This window comes from Agelaius tricolor, unplaced genomic scaffold (assembly GCF_023055355.1).
Source record: "Agelaius tricolor isolate 1412-34295 unplaced genomic scaffold, bAgeTri1.0.p SCAF_2, whole genome shotgun sequence".
NCBI classification, from domain to species: Eukaryota; Metazoa; Chordata; class Aves; order Passeriformes; family Icteridae; genus Agelaius; species Agelaius tricolor.
In genome coordinates, this window is record NW_027269262.1 from 90,979,240 (window position 1) to 90,999,259 (window position 20,020).

General features: G+C 42.2%; 1 protein-coding gene across 1 annotated transcript in view; it reads right to left on the reverse strand.

Moving 5' to 3' along the window:
* The window catches only part of COL22A1 (collagen type XXII alpha 1 chain), a 241,495-nt gene that overhangs the window by 157,084 nt on the left and 64,391 nt on the right, over positions 1–20,020 (reverse strand). The window contains exon 4 of the mRNA XM_071421854.1: positions 17,979–18,053. Within this exon, the coding sequence (XP_071277955.1) occupies positions 17,979–18,053 (75 nt within the window). The remainder of the gene's footprint in view (positions 1–17,978; positions 18,054–20,020) is intronic.

Consider the following 20,020-nt stretch of genomic DNA (forward strand, 5'->3'; position numbering starts at 1 on the left):
GGTGTGGGAGCTTGTCCTGGAGAGGATGGGCCGAGAGCTGACCACACTGCAGACAGTCAGTGTTCGATGTCCCAGTGCCAACACCAACTCTTGGGAGAAGTCACAATGGATAACATCATGAAGAACAAAGGATTCTGGGACTGACTGGGAGTGGCCATGCAGATCAACAGCCTGTGACAGGCCAGAAGGCTTCCAGAACATTCTATGAGACTCTATATATCTGTCAACCCCACTTCAGGGTCTTCTGAAGCAGAATGTTTCAGAACATTCTGAAATTTTATGTTTTGTTTTGCACCCTCGTTTGTGCCCCTTTTATTGATTTATTTAATAAATATCTTCAGTTTTGTCACTTCAGTGGCACCTGTCTCTCCTCTGTTGCTGCACCAGGCACCCACACCACCGTGGTGCTCCCGAGACCGGAGCGTTTCCCTGCACACCCCATGGATCCCCAGGGGTGCTGTTCTGACCCATCCCTGGCTGCTCCACTGCTGGCCAGGTCAGAGATCACCAACATGCAGGGACACCTCGCCCTAGATCAGGTTTCTGAAAGCTCCATCCAGCCTGGTGTTGAACACTTCCAGGAATGGGACATCCACAGCTTCTCTGGGCAACTTGGCCTAGTGTCTCCCCACCCTCATTGTAAAAATTTAATTCTTTATCTCCAATCTAAATCTACCCTCTTTAAGTTTTAAAATGTTGCCCCTTGTCCCATCACTATGGACCTTGATAAAAGGTCTCTTTCTTTCTTGCAAGACCTTTTCATATATTGAAAGGCCATGAGAAAGTTCCCCTGGAGCCTTCGCTTCTTCAGGCTGAACATCCCCAACTTTCTCCAGTTTTTTTCACAGCAGAGGTGTTCCAGCCCTCTCATCTTTTTCATGGACCTCCACTGTGTATCTACTCCAATGGTCCAAGTCTTAACTGAAAACTCCTTGTCCAAGAAACTTGACCACAAATTTCATATAATTTTAATACAACTTATTCCAATCAAATTATCATTATCATGAGCTATTAATCTTGGTGGAAGACAGTTACCTAAAGCTTATGATTTTGTTCTAACAAGGTATTTTTAGCTCAATCTTAAGCTAAAGATTTAGCTTAATCTTAAGCTTAAAGCTTAACCCAAAAGTGAGTTTATGCAGCTCCAGCATCAACATGGTCCCAGGCACAAGGAACACGATTTTTTGACATGAACTCCCAGGTGCTAAACCCTGAGAGGGACAGTGGGGGTACAATGGTGCCGCAAATGCATCCAGCTCCTGGAGATGCAGAACTGTGTGGATGCAAACATCCTGCTTTTAGCTCCAAACTGGCTCCACAGGGTGCAAATCCAAACTATCAGCCACTCCCAGAACCAAACACACTATGGAGTTAGAGGCAAAGGCGCTGTAAAAGGCAGGTTATGAGCAACTGAGCAGAGAATATATGTTTTAATTTTATTCAGGCTATTCCAACATTATCTCCCCCTCACACATGCACAATTGCACACATTAACTCCTGGTTTTGTAATTCCAGCACACAAACCTGGTGACATAAGTGTAGCTTATTTGGATAAATTGCTTTTAAACTATGGCAGTTCTTTCAACTTTGTTCAGTTAGCGAGCTCTTGAAACTTTTCTAGGATAGATAAACATTTTTATGTGATGAAATTGGGCCTGAAGATTCTTGGGTTTCTTAGTTATCCTCCTCAACCTTTCTGGCTGAAAAGCACTGCAGAGCTTGAAAACAGCTTCAACAGGAAAAGGCACCAACCTAATGATATTTTTCTTCCTAATGATATTATCTTACTATTCTTATTATTCACATTTATATGAATAAATAGGTGCAAAAACCTGTCTGGGCCAGTACCTAGGCAAATCAAAGTAGCAAAAAGCAAATAAAATATAAAGCTTCCATCATTTTCTGTATGTTTTTCTGAAGAAATTGCTTCTTCTGAGGACATATAATCTTAATTGTTTGAAACCAGAAATGGCTGTCTGGTGCCAAGTTGAGCCCTTTAGTATTACAGTAACTTTCCTTGCTGTCAACAGCTTTTCCTTTTTGGCCACTCTATTTTCAGCTATTACTGGGCATTTGGGAGGGCATATAAAGCAGTTAAAGTGCTCCAGGGCCTCATGGCTGCACCTCATAATCACCTCTGCAGCAACTCCAGTGATACACCCCTCTGATACCCTGCAATCAGCCAGGATTGCAGCTGTAAATCAGGGAAAACAGGCCCCACCAGAACATGAGAGCTCCCTCCTGGCTGTCACAAACCACACCATGACTTGTCCACACACTCATTCCCCCACTCAGTACATATCCCTCACCCACACTGCCACAGGAGCTGAGGGAAGTAATTGAGAGCTGCTGGCAGGGAGAGACCACTCTGACTGGGCGAGGAAATTGTTAACCATTCACAGGAGAGGAGCTGCGGATGGAGAAGGCTGAAATGCTGCCCAGGTGACATCCTAATGTCCACTCACCAGAGGCCCCAAGCTGTGAAATCCTGCTCTTTTCACAGGTCTTGTAAAGCTCCCTTGCTAAAAGTGCACAAGTGCATGATACAGTGACAAGAAGCTCCTGCCAAGTTTTCCCATCATTAGCTCAGAGCCAAAGCTGCTCTTGATCTCTCTGACAACTCAAATGAACATTCACATCATGAGCAGCTCTGAAGCTGTGCACACTGGTATGCTTTTCCAGTGGAAACAAGCATCAGATTCACTCAATCTCTTCCTCTATTTTTCCTGAATTTCCTATCAAAATCCACTTTTAAAAGCCCAAATAACACCATGAAACATAAACCCGGCTATCAAAACTACTTTGCAAACAGAATTTGGTGTAATGAAAATAAGTCATGCTCTTACAACATAATTCCATTTACATTTGGGATTGGATAAAGCACGAAAGTAAATCATAATAGTATTTTTTTCTTTTATTCAGACTATGGATTGGCAAATTAAAAATTGATTTCTCTATTTTTAATTAATTGATGAACGAGGATGGCTCTTTGAAAAATTAAATGTAGATCCAGGGAAAAGTTAAGTCCTTAGGTGTGTCAGAGGCCACACTCAAAAGCAAAGGGTTTTTTACTTTAATCACACTATTAATTTATTCTGTGCCAAATTTAAATATTGGCCAGCTGGTGAGATAACCTCCACTCTTGGATACTCTATTTACAACCAAAGCCCTTAAAGGTAAGGGACACTTTGGTTGCTGAAAGATTTCAATAGAATTACAGAAAATTTGTCATCAGGCCATACACTAAAAAATTAAGAATTCTGCCAAGAATGGAGATGTATCTCAACTAATTTTAGCTGTCTGAAAAGGAGACATATGATGGATGGAGGTTTCCTCAGTTTCCTTGTGAGTCAGCAGAGAAATTTAAAAGTAATTAAGACAACTCATCTTGAAGACAGGCTGAACCCCCACCTGAAGTGCCTCCATTTTTCAGCAAAAAGGGAGCTCAGACAGGATTTTTTACTGAAGTTGTCTCACATGCATTCTGCTTACAGGGAATGATATCCAATTTATACAGGGAGTAAAGCAGAGGTAAAGAGGACAGAAACTTTAACAAATCCCACACAACTTATATTCACATTGCTTTATTTGCCATCAGAATTGCATAAAGGTTGCAGATTTTTAAATTCAGCTTGATTAACCAGCTATGATTTTCAAAATCTCTTCTGAAAAACAAAGAAAGAAGCAAACCTAAAATATTATTATTTGAGCTGAGAAAGTACTCAAAGCAGATTACCCAAGTGGAACATACAAAGAAACACACACACACCTTGGCAAACCTCCAAATGAATTTATGAATTAAGAGAAGCTCTAAGATTGTTTCAGCTGAAGGACAAGCAAATATATTATTATCATCACTATTACAGCTACTAGCAGTATTACTACTGTTAGTACTAATATTACTACAATTATTACTGCCATTTTGTTTACTTTGTGTGCCTGGAAGCCCTTTGCATGGATTATGTTCCCTGGACTTTAGGAAAGGAATTGGGATTGTGAGGGAGACAGTATGGAAGTTTTAATTTTGATTTTTTTTAGCCTTGAATTACAATATTAATGTAAAAAGTAAGCAATGCTGTGATCATTTCTGCAACACCTGACCAGGACATTTCACCTGGCAGTGTTTGCTCACTAACAGTGCAGTGAAAGTTGCTCAGTGAGATTTTTCCCCAAAGAGTTAAATGTGTCACACAGCATTTCTGTGCTGGAGTTACAGCAGAAATTGTCTGTTCTTTGGTTTTCCCACCAGCAAGGAGGCACCACATTGTCAGTAGCATATGGAAAATGAAATGCCACATGTAACTTCCCAGTTCTCTCTGCAAGTGGATGGGAAAGAACAGACCTGCCTAAATTAGCAAGTGCAAAGTTGCTGTTACCTCTTGCACATGCCCAAGCACAGGGTGAAAGGGTAGGATTTTCCTGTTCTCAGCTGCTTTGATTTAAAAGGTGGCTTTTTGTATAGCAGGGCAGGTGTGGTTTCCCAAATGGCTCATAAACTGCTTAATCAGTAATGCCATAAACATGGCATTTAATAAATGCTCTTTGATCTTAAGCCTCTTAATTCATTAGAGCTTCTAAAACAATATGTGGCCACTGAAACCCTCTAACATGATTACATCTCCTGAAAGCCAGCAGACCCTAGTCCATATTAAAATTAAAACAGTGAGCTGAAAGAGAAGCTCAGATTTGTAACAGCATACTTGGCCTGAAAAGTAATTTCTTATGCACTGCTCTGCTGATCAAATCAGCCGAATGTCTCACTGCCTGAGAGTTATAACCCCCTTACAGGAAGCAGCCTGTTTTCCAGAATCAGAAAACACACCCAGATCTTTCTGTTGCAGGGAGAAGATGGCAAAACTTGGCACTGGACAATTCATACATCATCTAACTGCAACATGCAGCCAGGTTCTCTTTTACAGGACAAATGTCCACAGTGTACCCAACACCTCAAAGCATGGCCAAAGGGTGATCCAACAGCTCTGTACTGAGTCTGTGATCCTACAATGTTTTTTCAAGATTTTTATTTGAAGGGGTCATGGTTGGTTGCCCTGAGTATGGGCTGTATTTCTGCTTGGCTCCATGAAGGATCTGATATGGGCAGCATGGTAAAAGCTGTTGTACAGGTTGAGATTTTCCTGTGTCTCCTGTCTTCATGGCAAAAACCCCACAAAAAACAGAAGAGAGCAAAAAATATAAGTTTTATTAGCCAGAAAACACAGAAGTGAGCACCTTTGGAAAGGCTTCTTAAAGCAGGACAGAGTCATTGACTTCTTGTTTTGCCCAAAGCAGCTTTCTGAAAAAAATTCTCTTGCTTTGTGTCCCCAAGGATCCCAAGATAACACTCACAGGGGGAACAACTGGGCTACTTCTAATTGTGAAAGTTTTTGGGGAGACAAGAGCCTGGAGAGGAATGTGGAAAATGAGAAAGGGAGCAGGAAAGGCACTGGACATCACAGCCTCGAGTGTGGTGTCTGGAATGTATTTACTACGGTGGACTGCCAGCCACGAGCCTAATATCAAACAAAGCAGCTTTTACAGGAAATGCTCCATCCTCTGCTCTTGCTCAAACTCCCAGCTGAACTGTCAACCTTGTCAATGCATTGATGAAGTGTCACCAATGGCCACGATCAGGGGAGTTGTCATCACCTGCTGCTTCACTGACACTTCTGAAAACAGCAATCTGTACAGCCTGTGATAAAGTAGCTCATGCTGCTTTTACTGGAGGATGGTCAATGGCACTGAGCTTTATTCAGCGTGTGAATTCCTATGAAAAACAGTAACACCTGGGAGGCTTTCAGCAAATACATGAACTTGTCTGACCTCTTGTCACTCTTGAAAGTTAATTTTCACAGATTTCCTGTGCCCACGGGGAAGAGCCTGTATGCTCTCAGTGTTCAACTCCTCCAGTGTGGTCTGCAAGGTTATTGCCACTGTAAGGAGCCCTCGTTTCTGTTATCTTAATTAATTAATGTGCTAATAGATACTCTAAAAAAAGAGGGAAAATATGGTTCCATGCCATAAAATAAGGTTTAATGAGATGGCTCTAGCAATCAGTTATGTCAAGGCAGAGTGTAGAGGAGGTTTGTTTTTTTCTCCTGTATCTAAACATTTGGCATCCTTGTCTTCCACAGTGCTCTATGCTGAAAGCAGCTATTTCTGGACAGCCAAGATGTGGTTCAGTTCAGAGCTGGAGTAGAAGAGTCCAAAGGAGAGATTATTTACTTTATTCAGAATGTGTTGCTGTTATTGTTATAGTAGCCATTATCTGCTACAGCATTTTTGCTGTTCCTGACATTTCTTCCTCCACGGGAAAAGAAACCCTGTCAAGAGCTGAGTGTGTACCACATTTTAAGATCTCACTGAAGTGTCCATCTCAAAGGATCTTTGACCACATCTAATCTAAGCCTACTTTCTTCCTGTTTGAAGCCATTTGAAGCCATGATCACCACATGCATTTTTAAAATGTCTCTCCCCAGCTTTCCTCTCAGCCCCCTTTAAGTACTAAAGGTTGCAAGAAGGTTTCCCTGTCCCTGGCCCTTCTCCTGGCTGAGCATCCCCAGATCTCTCAGCCTGTCTTCACAGCAGAGTTGTCCCAGCCCTCTGAGCATCTTTGTGGCCTCCTCTGGACTCTCTCCAACAGTTGCATGTCCTTCTTATGTTGGGTACCCCAGAGCTGGATGCAGCACTCCAGATGGAGTCTCATGAGGACAGAATCAAGGAGAGAACCCCCTCCCTCACCCTGCTGCCCACAGGGCTTTGGATGCAGCCCAGGACCCTTCAGGCTTTTTGGGCTGCAAGTGCTCATGGCTGAAACTTGTCGAGCTTCTCATCCACCAGCACCCCCAAGTCCTTCTCCTCAAGGGCTGCAATCAATACATTCTCTGCCTGGATTTGGTCTTGAGATTGCTCTGATTCACTTGTATTTGGCTTTGCTGAACTTCATGAGGTTCAGCCCCACCTCTCCAGCATCTCCTGGTCCCTCTGGATGCCGTCCCTTCCTTCCAGTGTGTGGCTGCACTCACAGCTTGCTGTGCTCGGCAAACAAAGCTGAGGGTGACTCAATCCCATTGTCCATGTCCCTAAAAAAATGGCAAATGGTGTCAGCCCCAACACCAACTCCAAGGAACACCACTCACCACTGGTTTCCACTTGGACATCAAGCCATTGACCATGCCACTTTGAATGCCAGCCCATCCAATTCCACCTGCCCAATCCATGTCTCTCCAGTTTAGAGACAAGCCTGTCATGCAGCACAGTGTCAAAGGCATTGCACCAGAGCAGGTGCATGAGTCTTGCAGCTCACACTGCTCAGACCTGTGCCATTGCAAATGTTTGTAAAATTTTTTTTTCCAACTGTCTCTGGCTGTCAGAAGAAATTATTTCCAAAGGCTTACGAAGGATAAGAGTTCTGTCTTCTTGCCGTTTATTTCACTGTATTACGCCTCTCCAGAAAAGATGGAAAAAGAAGCAGTCAATTTATGCACTGGTAATTCACACCACATTCAGCTCTCCCAGAAGTTTGATTCATCATCATCAGTCAGCAGGGTTCCCTGACTTACCCCCAAAACATTAAGGACTGCACCTCTGGAGGACCAAATCAGAGATTTATTGGCTGCCCACAAGCCCCGCATGAAGCACTGCATTGATGACGAAATGGGTTGAAAAGGTCATTAAAAAAATTAGTTAGCTAAATTTTACAAGAAGCTTGCAAGGGAATTTTGGAACTATAAACTTTCCAGAGTCTATAGATTAAGGGTCTCAAGAGTGCTTTAAAGAGGTTCTTGCTATTAACCTTTTTCTCCACTGATGTTCCAGCTGGGATTCAAGCAGCACTTCATGCTGACCCAACTTTCTTCTCACCAGATCCCCATATTCCAGCAGGGAGAGCAGCTAAGAGCTTAAGCTAATGATGAGGTTTTGCTGAAGCAGATGGCACAGGTCTTACCCCAGCATGAAAGAGGTATCTTCCAGCAAGCCTAGTACCTTCTAGGTCATACTCAATAAGGCTTAAAACACATTTCAGATGGTCTCAGTTTTATAAAATTTATATATCAGATTTACCCCTGCTACATGATGCCACCACCCAGGCTGTTGGATTACTGATCCTGGTTTGCTTACTCTCCTTCACAGCACTGGAAGACACAATTTCTACTTTTCCTTGGCTCCAGGAAAGGAACAAGCCACAAGAGTCCCATGCAGACCACAAAAAGGATTTTGATCTCAGCTCGAGCAGCAATCACATTTGGGGTTATGAGGAGCAGAAACCTTATTTGAGGTGTACAATGGAGTTATACTTCAAAAAGGAGCAATCTTCCAGAGGCAGTGAGGCAGGTGAACAGGCAGTCACTGAACTGAAATATGGGGTCACTCTTTCAAAAACATCAGTCTAAAGTTTCAGCCAAAACAGAGGGGAAAAATACAACACTTGGTATCTTTACACAAGGAAGAAAAGATAACACTTCAGGAAAGATAAAACAAATATAAACCAGTAAGAAAATTATGCCAAAGATAGGAGAGCAAATTTAAAAAAAAGAAGCAAGTAAGTAGATACACAATCCTAGCCACCCCACCTTGTGTAAAGGCTGTTGTAATCTAACCCCCAGCCTGCTGTGAAAACAGGAAATAAATTCATGTATAATGTATACAGCAGCTGCCTCTGAGGCAGCACCTTTCAACACCTGATCCCATGTTAATAACACAACACTTTATGTGGTGCACTGTTCTGTTTATCTGCATCTGTCCCCTGCTTCTCTCTTACCCTTCTGCCTCTTCAGTTTTCAAACAGTTGCAAGTGGCATATTGAACAACACTGAAAGCTGGTTTTGACACTGAACTCTTTGGCTCATTACTGAAGGCTTTTCTTGTGTTGAAGTCATCTCCATTTTCTCAATAATGGACACTCGGCTTGGTGCCACAGGCCCTCTTTCAGCTCCTTCCTGCTCCAGTGATTTACAAGATTAAACAGGAGTTCATTACTCCTTTGATGTCCTTTGTGTGCCAGATAGGCTTGTACCAGCTGAATTACCTGAGACTATTTGTATTAGGTTCTGGTTTTAATTAGTTCCTCAACTTTGAAAGCCTCTTTTGAGTTCCTCAGGTGTCAAGGTGCTCTGTGTTCCTCCAGAAAACCATAAAATTGCACATCTGGAAAGTCATCCCTTGGGATAGCAGTGGGGAAGGCAGGACCTCAGTACAAGCAATTACTTTTTAATTTTAGTATTACTTTTAAGGTAAGAAAATACATTTAAGGAAAAGCATCTTACTAAGACCTGCTAGATTCTCCCTGTAATGCTGCCTGGGCTGTAAGAAAACTTGACCAATAAGCTGTTCATGAAAAAAAAAAAATTCTATTAATTTTAGGTGTGATGAACAAGGAGTAACATGAAAGCAGGTAGGGACTACTCTTTAGGAGACTGTCATGGTTGCTAATGCCTGGTGACCAGTACAAAACAGATTAGACCTACCTCAAAACCTGTCCACTGCTGTCATCAGAGAGAATTCTCATCAGACAGACTAATTTAACACCAAGAATTAGAAGTATTTTGTTCAGATTCTAAATATTCCTTCTTTTTCTTCTATATAATAATATATTATCTTCTATATAATAAATATATAGATATTATATAATATAATATATAGAATAATATATATCTTCTATATAATAAATATATTTCTTCTATATATTCCTTCTTCCCCTCATGTGTCCACAATAACCAGAAAGCTTGCACTGATCAAAAATCCATGGGATGGTTTCTGAAGGAGAACTAATATAAAATATTTGGACTGAAAAATATCTAAAAGTATATCACAGTTAGACAAGCTATTAGTCTTTTTATAGCCAAAGGATTAGTTGCTTCTTGGCTATGAACAGTCAAAATTGAATTTATTTCCTTTTCATCAATCTCAAATGCACTGGAATAAGAAAACTACCTAGATTGTTTAACTTCTGGGAGAAAGCAAATCCTACCAGTCAAAGAATCACTTTCATGTGCATGATTAACTCCTGCTAAACCTTCTTTGTGAATGCAGATGTCAGAATTTGTCACTGCTGGGACTCAGACTAGAGAAAGGCTTTCACAGGGACTGCTCTGCTGTTGCCAGTTTACTTCCTGCAGAAGCACATTTTAAAGTAAATTCAGCTTTCCATCTCCATGTTTTCTGACATTTTTGAGAAGCTCAGCCAGGCTACCTGCTCCAGGACAGACCTGATACTGTCAGGTCATTCACTGTGTCAGGAATCCATTGAGACCCATGGCCTTGTGTAACAGCTACATCTCTGACCATATTAAGAAAAAAAAGATCAATTTAAAACATGCTTTTTTTCTAATTCAAAGAAATCACCCCAGCTCTGTTGGTGTCACCCTAGTTGTGCCTACTTTAGAGGATGCTCCAGTATTTCCAGGCTCCTAATCCAATGCACAATTTGGTGACTCCCTACTCCCTGTTGGGGTGACTGTGCATTTTCACTCACCAATTCTTCAGTTTCCTGTAGAAGGGAAATTCTTTGGCTGACCACAAATCCCAGAGAAACCAAGGTTCCCATGTTGGATAACTGTGGGTCTGGACACTGGGCATGCACAGTTTACAGCCAGCCCACAGGCCTGCAGTGGCATGCTTAGAAACCACAAATGATTTAATGGTAATTATTGGCCTGCTTGACCTGTTGTGCTTTTTTAGAGTTACTGGATATTAAAATGCCTTTGAACACAAGTGAACCATTTTTCAACCTCTGAGACCTTTTAAGTGCAGTGATCTAGGCTATAGTGTTAAGATTAACTATTTCACAGTAGAATGGTAGAATCACAGCATTATTAAAGTTGAAAAGATCCCTAAGATCAAGCCCAACCATTGACCTAACACTGCCAGGTTCATCCCCAAGCCATGTCCCCAAGTGCCCCAACATCTAAATGTCTTTAGAATCCTTCCAGGGATGATGACTCCACCAGTTCCCTGGTCAGCCTGATCCAATGCTTGATCATCTTATCAGTGAAGATATTTTCCCTACTATCCAAACAAAACTTCCCCTGGCATAACTTGAGGCCATTTCCTCTGGTCTCTTATTACCTGGAGTGAGAGATTGAGCCCCCCAGCTCACTACACCCTCCTCTCAGGGAGCTGCAGAGAGCAATAAGGTCCCTCCTGAGCCTCCCTTTCTCCAGGCCAAACACCCCCAGTTCCCTCAGCTGCTCTTCATAAGACTTGTACAGAGACTCCTAAAAAATGAGCCAACAGGACCTCAGTAAGGTCATCTGCACTCCTCATCTACCAGCCCAGAGGACAAAATCCACCTCACAGCATAAGTCCAGCCATTTTCTCCAGCTCACAGGAGACTCACATAACTCCTGTGATTACAGGTCAGCTGTTCCTTTCCCTGTTTGCTTCTCAGGACTTACACTCACTATTGCCAGATGCCTGCATGTCAGGAACTCAGTTTCAAATTCAGCTCAGACCAGTTTCACATTTTCTGGGGGACTTCCTAGAGAAAATGTGGGGAGAGGAAAAAATAAGAAGCCCTGAGCCCTGTCCTATTAGCACTGCCTAGTGATGGGTCACAGTAAAACACGAGAGCAGAGTGACTAAAGTTTCATCCTTCTGCCCCATCTCTCACAAATGTCACAGCTGCTTCCAGTCCTGCCTGTGTGTGCATAACCCCAGGGGTGGAGAGGAGAGTGGTGGTGCCTGCAGCAGCAGCCTGCTCCACCAGCACTGTGCACGGGCAGTCTCTGCTGGTGACCGCTGCGTCTCTGCATCCTCTGTCCCAAGGCGGTGATCCCTCACAAATCTCTGCAGCTATTCATGGACTATTCACTGGCACCTTGGGGGCTTCCCAAGGAGACTGCCAAGTGCAAAGGGAGGGCACAATGCCTGTCACACAGGCACCACAAATACACTTTTTTCCCCAGGAGGACATCGGTCAAATGCGCTCGTCCTGCAGGTCCAGCAGCCTGGACACTCCAGTTTTCTCATACTACCACGTGCTTTAGTGGGCAAATATAAATAGTCCCAGGGATATTGTAATTAGCTAGAGAGTCACTGGCATCTCTGGAATGTGAGCCCTGTGCTGCAAACCACAGGAGCTGGAGACACGCTGACAGCTAAGCACAGCCACTGCAGTCTGTAATTGTAGGGGATCAGTTTTACAACCAGTGCCTTCCTTGTGAAATGCCCAAACACCCTTTAGAGAGTCACAGAAAAACACACAGGTCATAAATGTTTTGGAATTTTGGTCATTTTCACATGTAGGTTTTGGAGACAGGGAAGAGTTGGAGGCTGAGGTCAGTCTGTGGTACAACCCATAATGCAGTTTCTGCTGCTGCTCACACACACAGCCCCTGTGGCTACCTAGGAGCTAAACTCAGGGCTTTCATGTTCCTCCCTTGCCCCATTAACACCGTCCAGTGTGGGATGTTTGATGCCATGTGGTGGTTGGAATTATCCTCCCCCAGGGTTTATTTTTCTTAGCACTCTGAGAAAAATCACTTCAGGCCTTTCTTTACTTCCATGGCAGAGTCCCCTGAAAGCAACAGCCAGTGTCTGTTGAGGAGTATTATCTCCTCTGGTAATGTTCAGGACTAGAGCTCAGCTCACTCTTAATTCTAGGGATCATCCAGATTTCTGCAACCAAATCCCATATCCAGCAGGTCTAGTCTAAAATACAAATAATTCAACTGTGAAGTCTTAAAACTTCAAGAAGTATAATTCATTTTAAATAACATTCATATGTAGCTTTGATGCAATATTATGGCTCCTAAAAATACACAAAGGTCACATCTGCAGGATGCAAAATATTATCATTGTGTTTTCCTGCTTGGTCAAAATCCTTTCTTTAATGCTGATGGAATGAAATGACAATTCAGCATAATAAGAGGTATTAAATACAATAAAGGTGGGGAGGGGAGTGTTACTGGTGTTACTGAGTATTTTAGGGCATATGAGTTAAACCCTCTTTTGTCTTTATTTCTCTTTAAAAAAGCCCATTCAAAATATAGTGCCCACAAGAATGCTGTAAGGACTTTGTTTAAACGATTATTAAGCAGTAGTTTAAAATATCAGACTTCCTGGATGATAAAATGATATTCTAAGTAAATTCCTTCCTTTCTTTCAAAATTCCCTGCTGATTTCTAATGCATTCAGCAACATATTCAGTGTTATATTCTGAATTCACATGTTATGTACTGTTAAACAGATGCTGCTTCACTTCACTGACAAAATTCTCTCAGTAGCAGAGTAAAGCTGCCTATATCTTCTTGCTCATGCAACCCCATTTCACTGTAGCAGCCCTTCCTGAATGCTACAGCTGGAGATTCCTTATTTAAATGCTTTGAGACCAGAGGGTCAGAGAGTACAAACCTGTGCTCTGAGAGGACTCAGGACTATCCATCACTGATTGCTTGTCTCCATCAGTGCTACTTCACCTCTTGTCCCAGTGCTTCATATCTCTGACAGCTTCAGCCTTCTTCTGAAGTCTTGGATGTATGTCTTAAACAGCTGATAGTCATTTCCTATTGCTGCCTTTGTCCTTCAGCCTGAGTGGCTCCCTCCTCTCCCTCCTGCTGTTCTCCTGATTTATTAACAGAGAGCAACATTATCTCCCCTTTCCTCCTGCACACTGCAAGATTAACCAAACCCAGGATTTTAATTGCCTCTCTCTGGCTCCTGAACACACTAAGAGCTCCTCAAGGCTGAATCCATCTTTCCTGAACTAAGGGAGGAGGTCTGAGCAAACTTTTCTAGATGAGCAGTAACCAAAAGCCCTGTCCAGTCTCAGGAATTCTTCCCTTCTCTACCTTGTCCAGTAACAACATTTGCATTTTCCCCAGCTCTACAGGACTGTGATGTACAAACAGCTGCTAAGACCCCATCAGTTCACACAGGAGTTTATAGTTTATAGTCCTGATATTGATCCATACCTACCAAAATAGGCCTTTTAAATTGACCTTTTTAAGTGGGAAAAAAATCCCTGGGTTTTGGAGCCATTGATCCTGATCCATAAGTGGAAACTCCTAGGGGAGATTAGACCTAAAACTGGACCCTGAAGGACTTCATCACTGCACACACTAACTCATTATTCACTTTCCTAGAAACTTCATGATTGTCTCCCTGCCAGGCAGTTTTTGGCTCATTTTACATTTATTTATCTCTACCCTTTTTCCACTTTAGCAGTGCCTTTCAATGCAGTACTCAACAAAAGCAGATAGATGAGATTTATTTAGTCCAGTTTGCCTAAAGAAAAGAAATCATCTGTCTTTTATAGGAAAATACTAGTCTAGAGCTTTGGCTCTCCTCCAGATCACAATGGGGTTTTTTGATGCAGTTATTTGATTCTGCATGGAGCCACTTTCACTACCTCACTCCTATTCTCAGCCTCTGACTTAACAAAATGCCATGAATCTTCCACCTCAGCCACACCATTGTTTCCCTTTATCTCACAGAGTTCTTCCTTTTACAGCTCATTTTATGTTTTAGCTTCTATTTTTACTTCTGCTGATACAGAGTGACTCAATTCATCCACTTAAACGCAAACACAGAACTAAATGTAGCAGGTCATGATATAACTTGTATGCAGGTAGGGTAGGCAAGAATGGGCTGGAATTGGTGATGCCTTGTGTGAAACAATTGTCTGTGCCTTCTGCTGTTGCAGTTCACCCAATAAAAATATAAGAAAAAAAATTTTAAAAATTATCAGAAAGATTTTGTCACTCAGTTCTGAGGTGTTGCCCCTCTGTGAGAGAAGAAAAGAATCTAAGAAGATTTTAAATCTGTTTTCCCTGTCCCCAAAATGAGATTTACTGCAACTTGTACTCCATAAGACTGAACTTTGTGTCCATCTACAAACAAATTTGTGCAAGATATAACTCTGAAATTCAGTGTTAGGAGCCTGTTGGGCAAGGATCAGTTCTGGTTCCTAGAGGAGCTCAAGGCACAGGTGTTAACTTGAAATCCTTGTACACATGAGGAGCTGGGTGGCAGAGTCTCAGGACTCTCACTGCTCAGAGTGACCCCAAGGTATGTTAGAAAGTCTCTTTTCCCAGCCCAGCGGTCGAAGAAGGAGTCAGAGCTCTTCAGTTCTCGTTCTCAAGGTTGTTCATTGTTCCTTATCTATAAAATTCTTTCTCTGGCCCGCCGAGGTCTGCTCAGCAGGTCAGACAGAGGCACTCTGGCCGCCTTTGGGGTGGTGTTACCTTTTATACCAAAAATTACTTGTACATTATTTACCATAACTTCCCAATACCTATCACCTATGGTAGACAGTGAGCTTCTACTCTAAACCAATCTAAAAGTGCCAACATCACAGCAGAAGATGGAGGCCAGGAAGAAGAAGGAGAAAGGCTGGACATGCCCAGATTCCTCCATCTTGCCCCTTGAACCCTCATTCTAAAAACCCCAAAAAATCTATTTTTCCACCCCATGACAAACTGATTATTATTATACTTAGACTTTTGTGGCTTGCAGATCCTCATATAGGGTTGGTAACTTTTTCCATGGGTCATAATCAAAGTCACAGGTGTCTTGGGCTCTGTGCCAGGGTCTCTGAGCACCCTGGCAGGGGTTCTGGCAGTCCAGGACAGCCAGAGGAATGTCCTGAATTCCAGCAGCAGAGGAGCAGCCTCCCCCTGAGTGCTGTCACCCACAGGCATCCCAGAGCTGAGCCTCCCTCCCAGGTGTGAGGGAGCAGAACTCAGGCTGTGCCTCAAAGCTGAGGGACAGTCCCCTTTGGGGTAGAACACAAAAGCCTTTCAGAACAACACATCCTTTTGGAATGGGAAGCACAGCACAGTGGGCCAACTGAAATTTTCCAGTTCAGCTGGAAGAAGGTAATGTTTTTCTGTTGGAATCAGACCCAGGAGCCCAGAGTCTTCAGAAAATGCTATGGAGTAAGTAAGGAGCACATAAGGAGTGGAACAGCACTTTGATTTATATGATCCATCTCCAGCAGCAAACAATTCTTAGCAGACCCAGACTATCTGTTCATTTTTTTCCAAGGAAGAGGCACACATTTTCCTGATCATCAGTAACAAGATGAGAAATAGATAATTTTCCCACCATGTTGGAGCAGTCAGGAGTCTTCTACAGTCCTCTGTATTGGTGGTGAGGGACTGAAGTTGTCACTTTTAATTAAATGCTGTAACTAATCTGTTGTTAAGACACTGAATGCAATGGTAAACATTTACAGTAAACAGATATCCCTTAGGTAAAATAAATGACAGCCCTGAATGATCAGCCTGACCAAATGTTGCAAAAAATTAATTTCTGCTTATGGAATTCCCTGACATGGTGGGGAAAAAACAATCACTGTGATACTGACCAAACTGGAAGAGTGCCCAGAGGATCTGTGAAGTGTGCATCTTTATGGAAACTGAAAACTCAATCATACAAGGTCCTGAGATATCTGATATGATTTTAAAATGGGCCAAATTTTAAGGAGATCCTATTTTGAGTGGGAGTTTGAACTAGATGATTTCCATAGGATCCTTCCAACCTGAAGTAACATACAAATCTAAGACAGCAAAGTCATCTTTTATGTTCTGAACATAAAAGAACATCTCAACATTCTGAATATTGACTTCTTTCCTAGGAGGGAAGAGGAACTTGAAGATAATAGGAAAAAATACCTCCAAAATATTACAGAAGAGCCTAAGAGTCTATATATACATACATACACATATATATATATATATATATATACACACACACATATGTAAAGATTACTGCATATATGCATGTACACCTCACTCCACCCAAAACTTTGGTGCCAGATCTGAACTGGGATTCCTGTCCTGTACATTGCTCAAGAAAAGATATGCTTTAGAAGTCAAGTAAAAGCATAGAGTCTACTAGGTAGCACTTGAATCAAAATTCAGATAAATATGAACTGGAAATAGGAATCCACTTGTAGCTCCATTCTTCTGGAAAGAATCACATAGAAGGTGATCATCTGAGAAGGGGCACAATCCTCCTACTCGTTCTGAGCAGCAGCTTCCACTGCAGATGGGTTCATTCAGACTGAGTTGCTCCAACGTTCGCCAGCCCAGAGACAAAAGGACTTTCAGGTTAATGCAAGACCCAGCAACGGACAGCAGTTCAAAATAGGTGTTTGGGGATAATCTGCTTGGGTCTAATGGTCACAAAAGATGTTACCACCCACCATTATCACAGGCTCAGATGTAATCAGAATGCAGCCAAAATAAGCTGCCTACAGACAGCACAGTTGGAGCTGGTATTTTGTGCAGGCAGTGAAAATCTCCCAATGAAAAAATTCTGAATGAGTAGCAAAGCTTTCAAACACTGAGCATTTGTACCCATAATCAAGCTGCAGAAGAACCTTCAGCCTCCCACTGCAGTGACTTATGTCCTTGGGTCAGTCACAATTATTCCCAATGCAACCTTGATGGCCATCTTTTCTCTGCCAGCAGCTCAAGCAGTCTTGGGAGGCTAGAAAAGAGGCACAGCCCATACAAATATCTAACATTAAGTCCTTCAGCTGGCTGAAAATATATATCAGAGCTCACAGAAAAGCAGAGCCATCACCAGACTCCATTTCCCCTTGATCTCTCACCAGTGCTTCAGAAAATCTTTTATTTATATAAATGCACACATAAACCTTTCTCCACTGGTAATTACCACTGTGCTTGAATTTCCACAACAATCACAGATCAAATAAATGGACATTAAAACTCACTAAATGTGCAGTGGTGAGAAAAAAGTGATCTCCCAGACTTATTGCACTCCACTGAGCTCCACTGGCTTTTTAATTTGATGCCATATCAAAAGAAAGTTTGTGATAAATTTGGTGTTGGCTGTCAACAGATAACTCATTTGGAGCCTCACAGTTTCTAATATAATTTTCACTGCTGAACACGTGTTGGAATAAAAAAATTCCATCTAGGAAAGGTGTAATGAATCAGAGCATCACACAAGAAATGTACAGTTGTGCTATTTCAGTTCCCAGAGGGACAGCAGAATGTGTTTCTGTTTACCTGGGATCTCATCAGTGCCCCCATTGGTGTGTTTGAACCGGTCTCCTTCCACGTGGACATTTGGACACAGGACATCTGAAAAGAAAAAGAACCAGGACAAAATTATCCCAAGGAAACACATCATTGTGGAAGCTGCAGAACTAACAAAGGCTGATCTGATCTTCTGGATTTTTTTCAGAACTTGCACGTGGCACCTCAGCAATAATCCCATCTCATCTGCACATCCTAAATACCCTTCCTCTCCCCTGTAGCCTAATTTCATGATGGACAAGAAACCCAGCACACTATGTCTGGTTTTCAGCCACTTTTTTCTGCCTGACCAGACAGGAAGACGGAATAGATGAACTGAACCTTTCCATCAGCTGGGACAACACTCTGGGTTTGTGTCTTTCTGTCTGTAAATCTGCATGAAAATCACAAAAAATCTTAAGAAAATACAGAATGTGCTTCCACTCCCAGCTTGGCTGGAAGGGAAGTTCTGAAAGGCCAGCTGACATTGGGGTGCTGCCCAAACTTTTCAGAAAGAACAGCTCCTACTCTGGAAAACCTCCCTTATTTTTTTCAAGCAGAAATTGGAGTTAAATGACTAAAACTTTGCAGAGTATTCACCCCTACACACAGGTTTTAAAAAGTCATGAAAATACCCAGCCTTTGTCAGCCATTTCTCATGCTCCCAAATAGTGCCAACACAATTGCAGATAAATGCTTCTACACAGAGAACTGTCTATGTATCCACCCCTTTCCTGCCAAATCTTTGAAATAACTTTTATTTATGCTTTCTTTTCCCAGATCAATAGGTTATTGCACACTTGTAAACAATGGGGGCAGGTAGCTCAAGGGATCATTTTAATGAGAAGAACTGGTGGAGATATCAGGTCTGTACATGTTCAATGTTATGATTATAACAAGAACAAAACAGCAACAATAGTAACAACAACAATAACAGTAATAAATATATGTCATTATATGTATAACACTGACTTATTAGAGGGTCATAGAGATGATGTGAGGCCTGGAGCACCTCTCCTGTGAAAACAGGTGGAGAGAGCTTGGGTTATTCAGCCTGGAGAAGGGAAAGTTCCAGGAAGATTTTAGGAAGAATAGGACCTTCCACTAATTAAAAGGGGCTTCCAAAAAGTGTGGAAGGGACCTTTCACATGGGCAGATAGTGATAGGGACGATCTTTTATTACCTCTTAAAGAACTGTAGCCTCACTTTTGCCTGTATTTTACAAACATCCTGTGCTCCTTTTGACTCCTCCCCTCCTGCCTGTATCTAAGGAATGAGCAAAAATAGCTGGCAAGGGAAAGAGGTTTATTGCAATGCTCACTTTCCAGCCACAGAATAATTCACAGAGGCTCAAACTAGGTTGGTACTTTCCCATCCCAGTTATCAACACAGCTCTGTATGTCCAAAGGAGCAGAGTGCTGGACTGACAGCACATCCATCAGTCCCAAGGAGCCACCAGGTCTCCTTGCCACACCCAGGGCTGCATTGTTGGGAAGGCAAGACAAAGCTGCCCTCCTTCTGTTGGAGCCTTTCAATGAAACCCCAGACACAGGTGAACATTTTAGTGTTAAAGAGCATTTATGCCCATTTTTTCTGCTACTGCCAGGCAAAACTCTGAGCAAACATTTGTGATGCCCAGAGGATTTGCAGTAATGAGCACCCACTGAAAACGGCAGAGACAGTAAAAAATCTGCACTGCAGCTAAGGCTCTGCTAATTTGTAAATCTTTACAGATTTACAGAAGAGAAAGTATAGCTGACTGATCTGAGCTTACAGTCTCTGCTCCTTGTTGCATCCTCTGCTTGCAGTTGCCTTTAAATATGTATTGTTTAAAACTTCTTTCTTGTCTGCTGCCTTATATAATATTCTGTCAATCATTTGCTTTATCCAAAATTTTTATCAGCAAAGATTTTGCATTTATATCCAGGGGGTTCATGGAAATTTTTAATAGGACCAGAAGTGCTAAATATTCATTTACAGTTGCACCAGGAATGATGACTTTCCACTGACACCTGCTACATGAGATCAGTCAG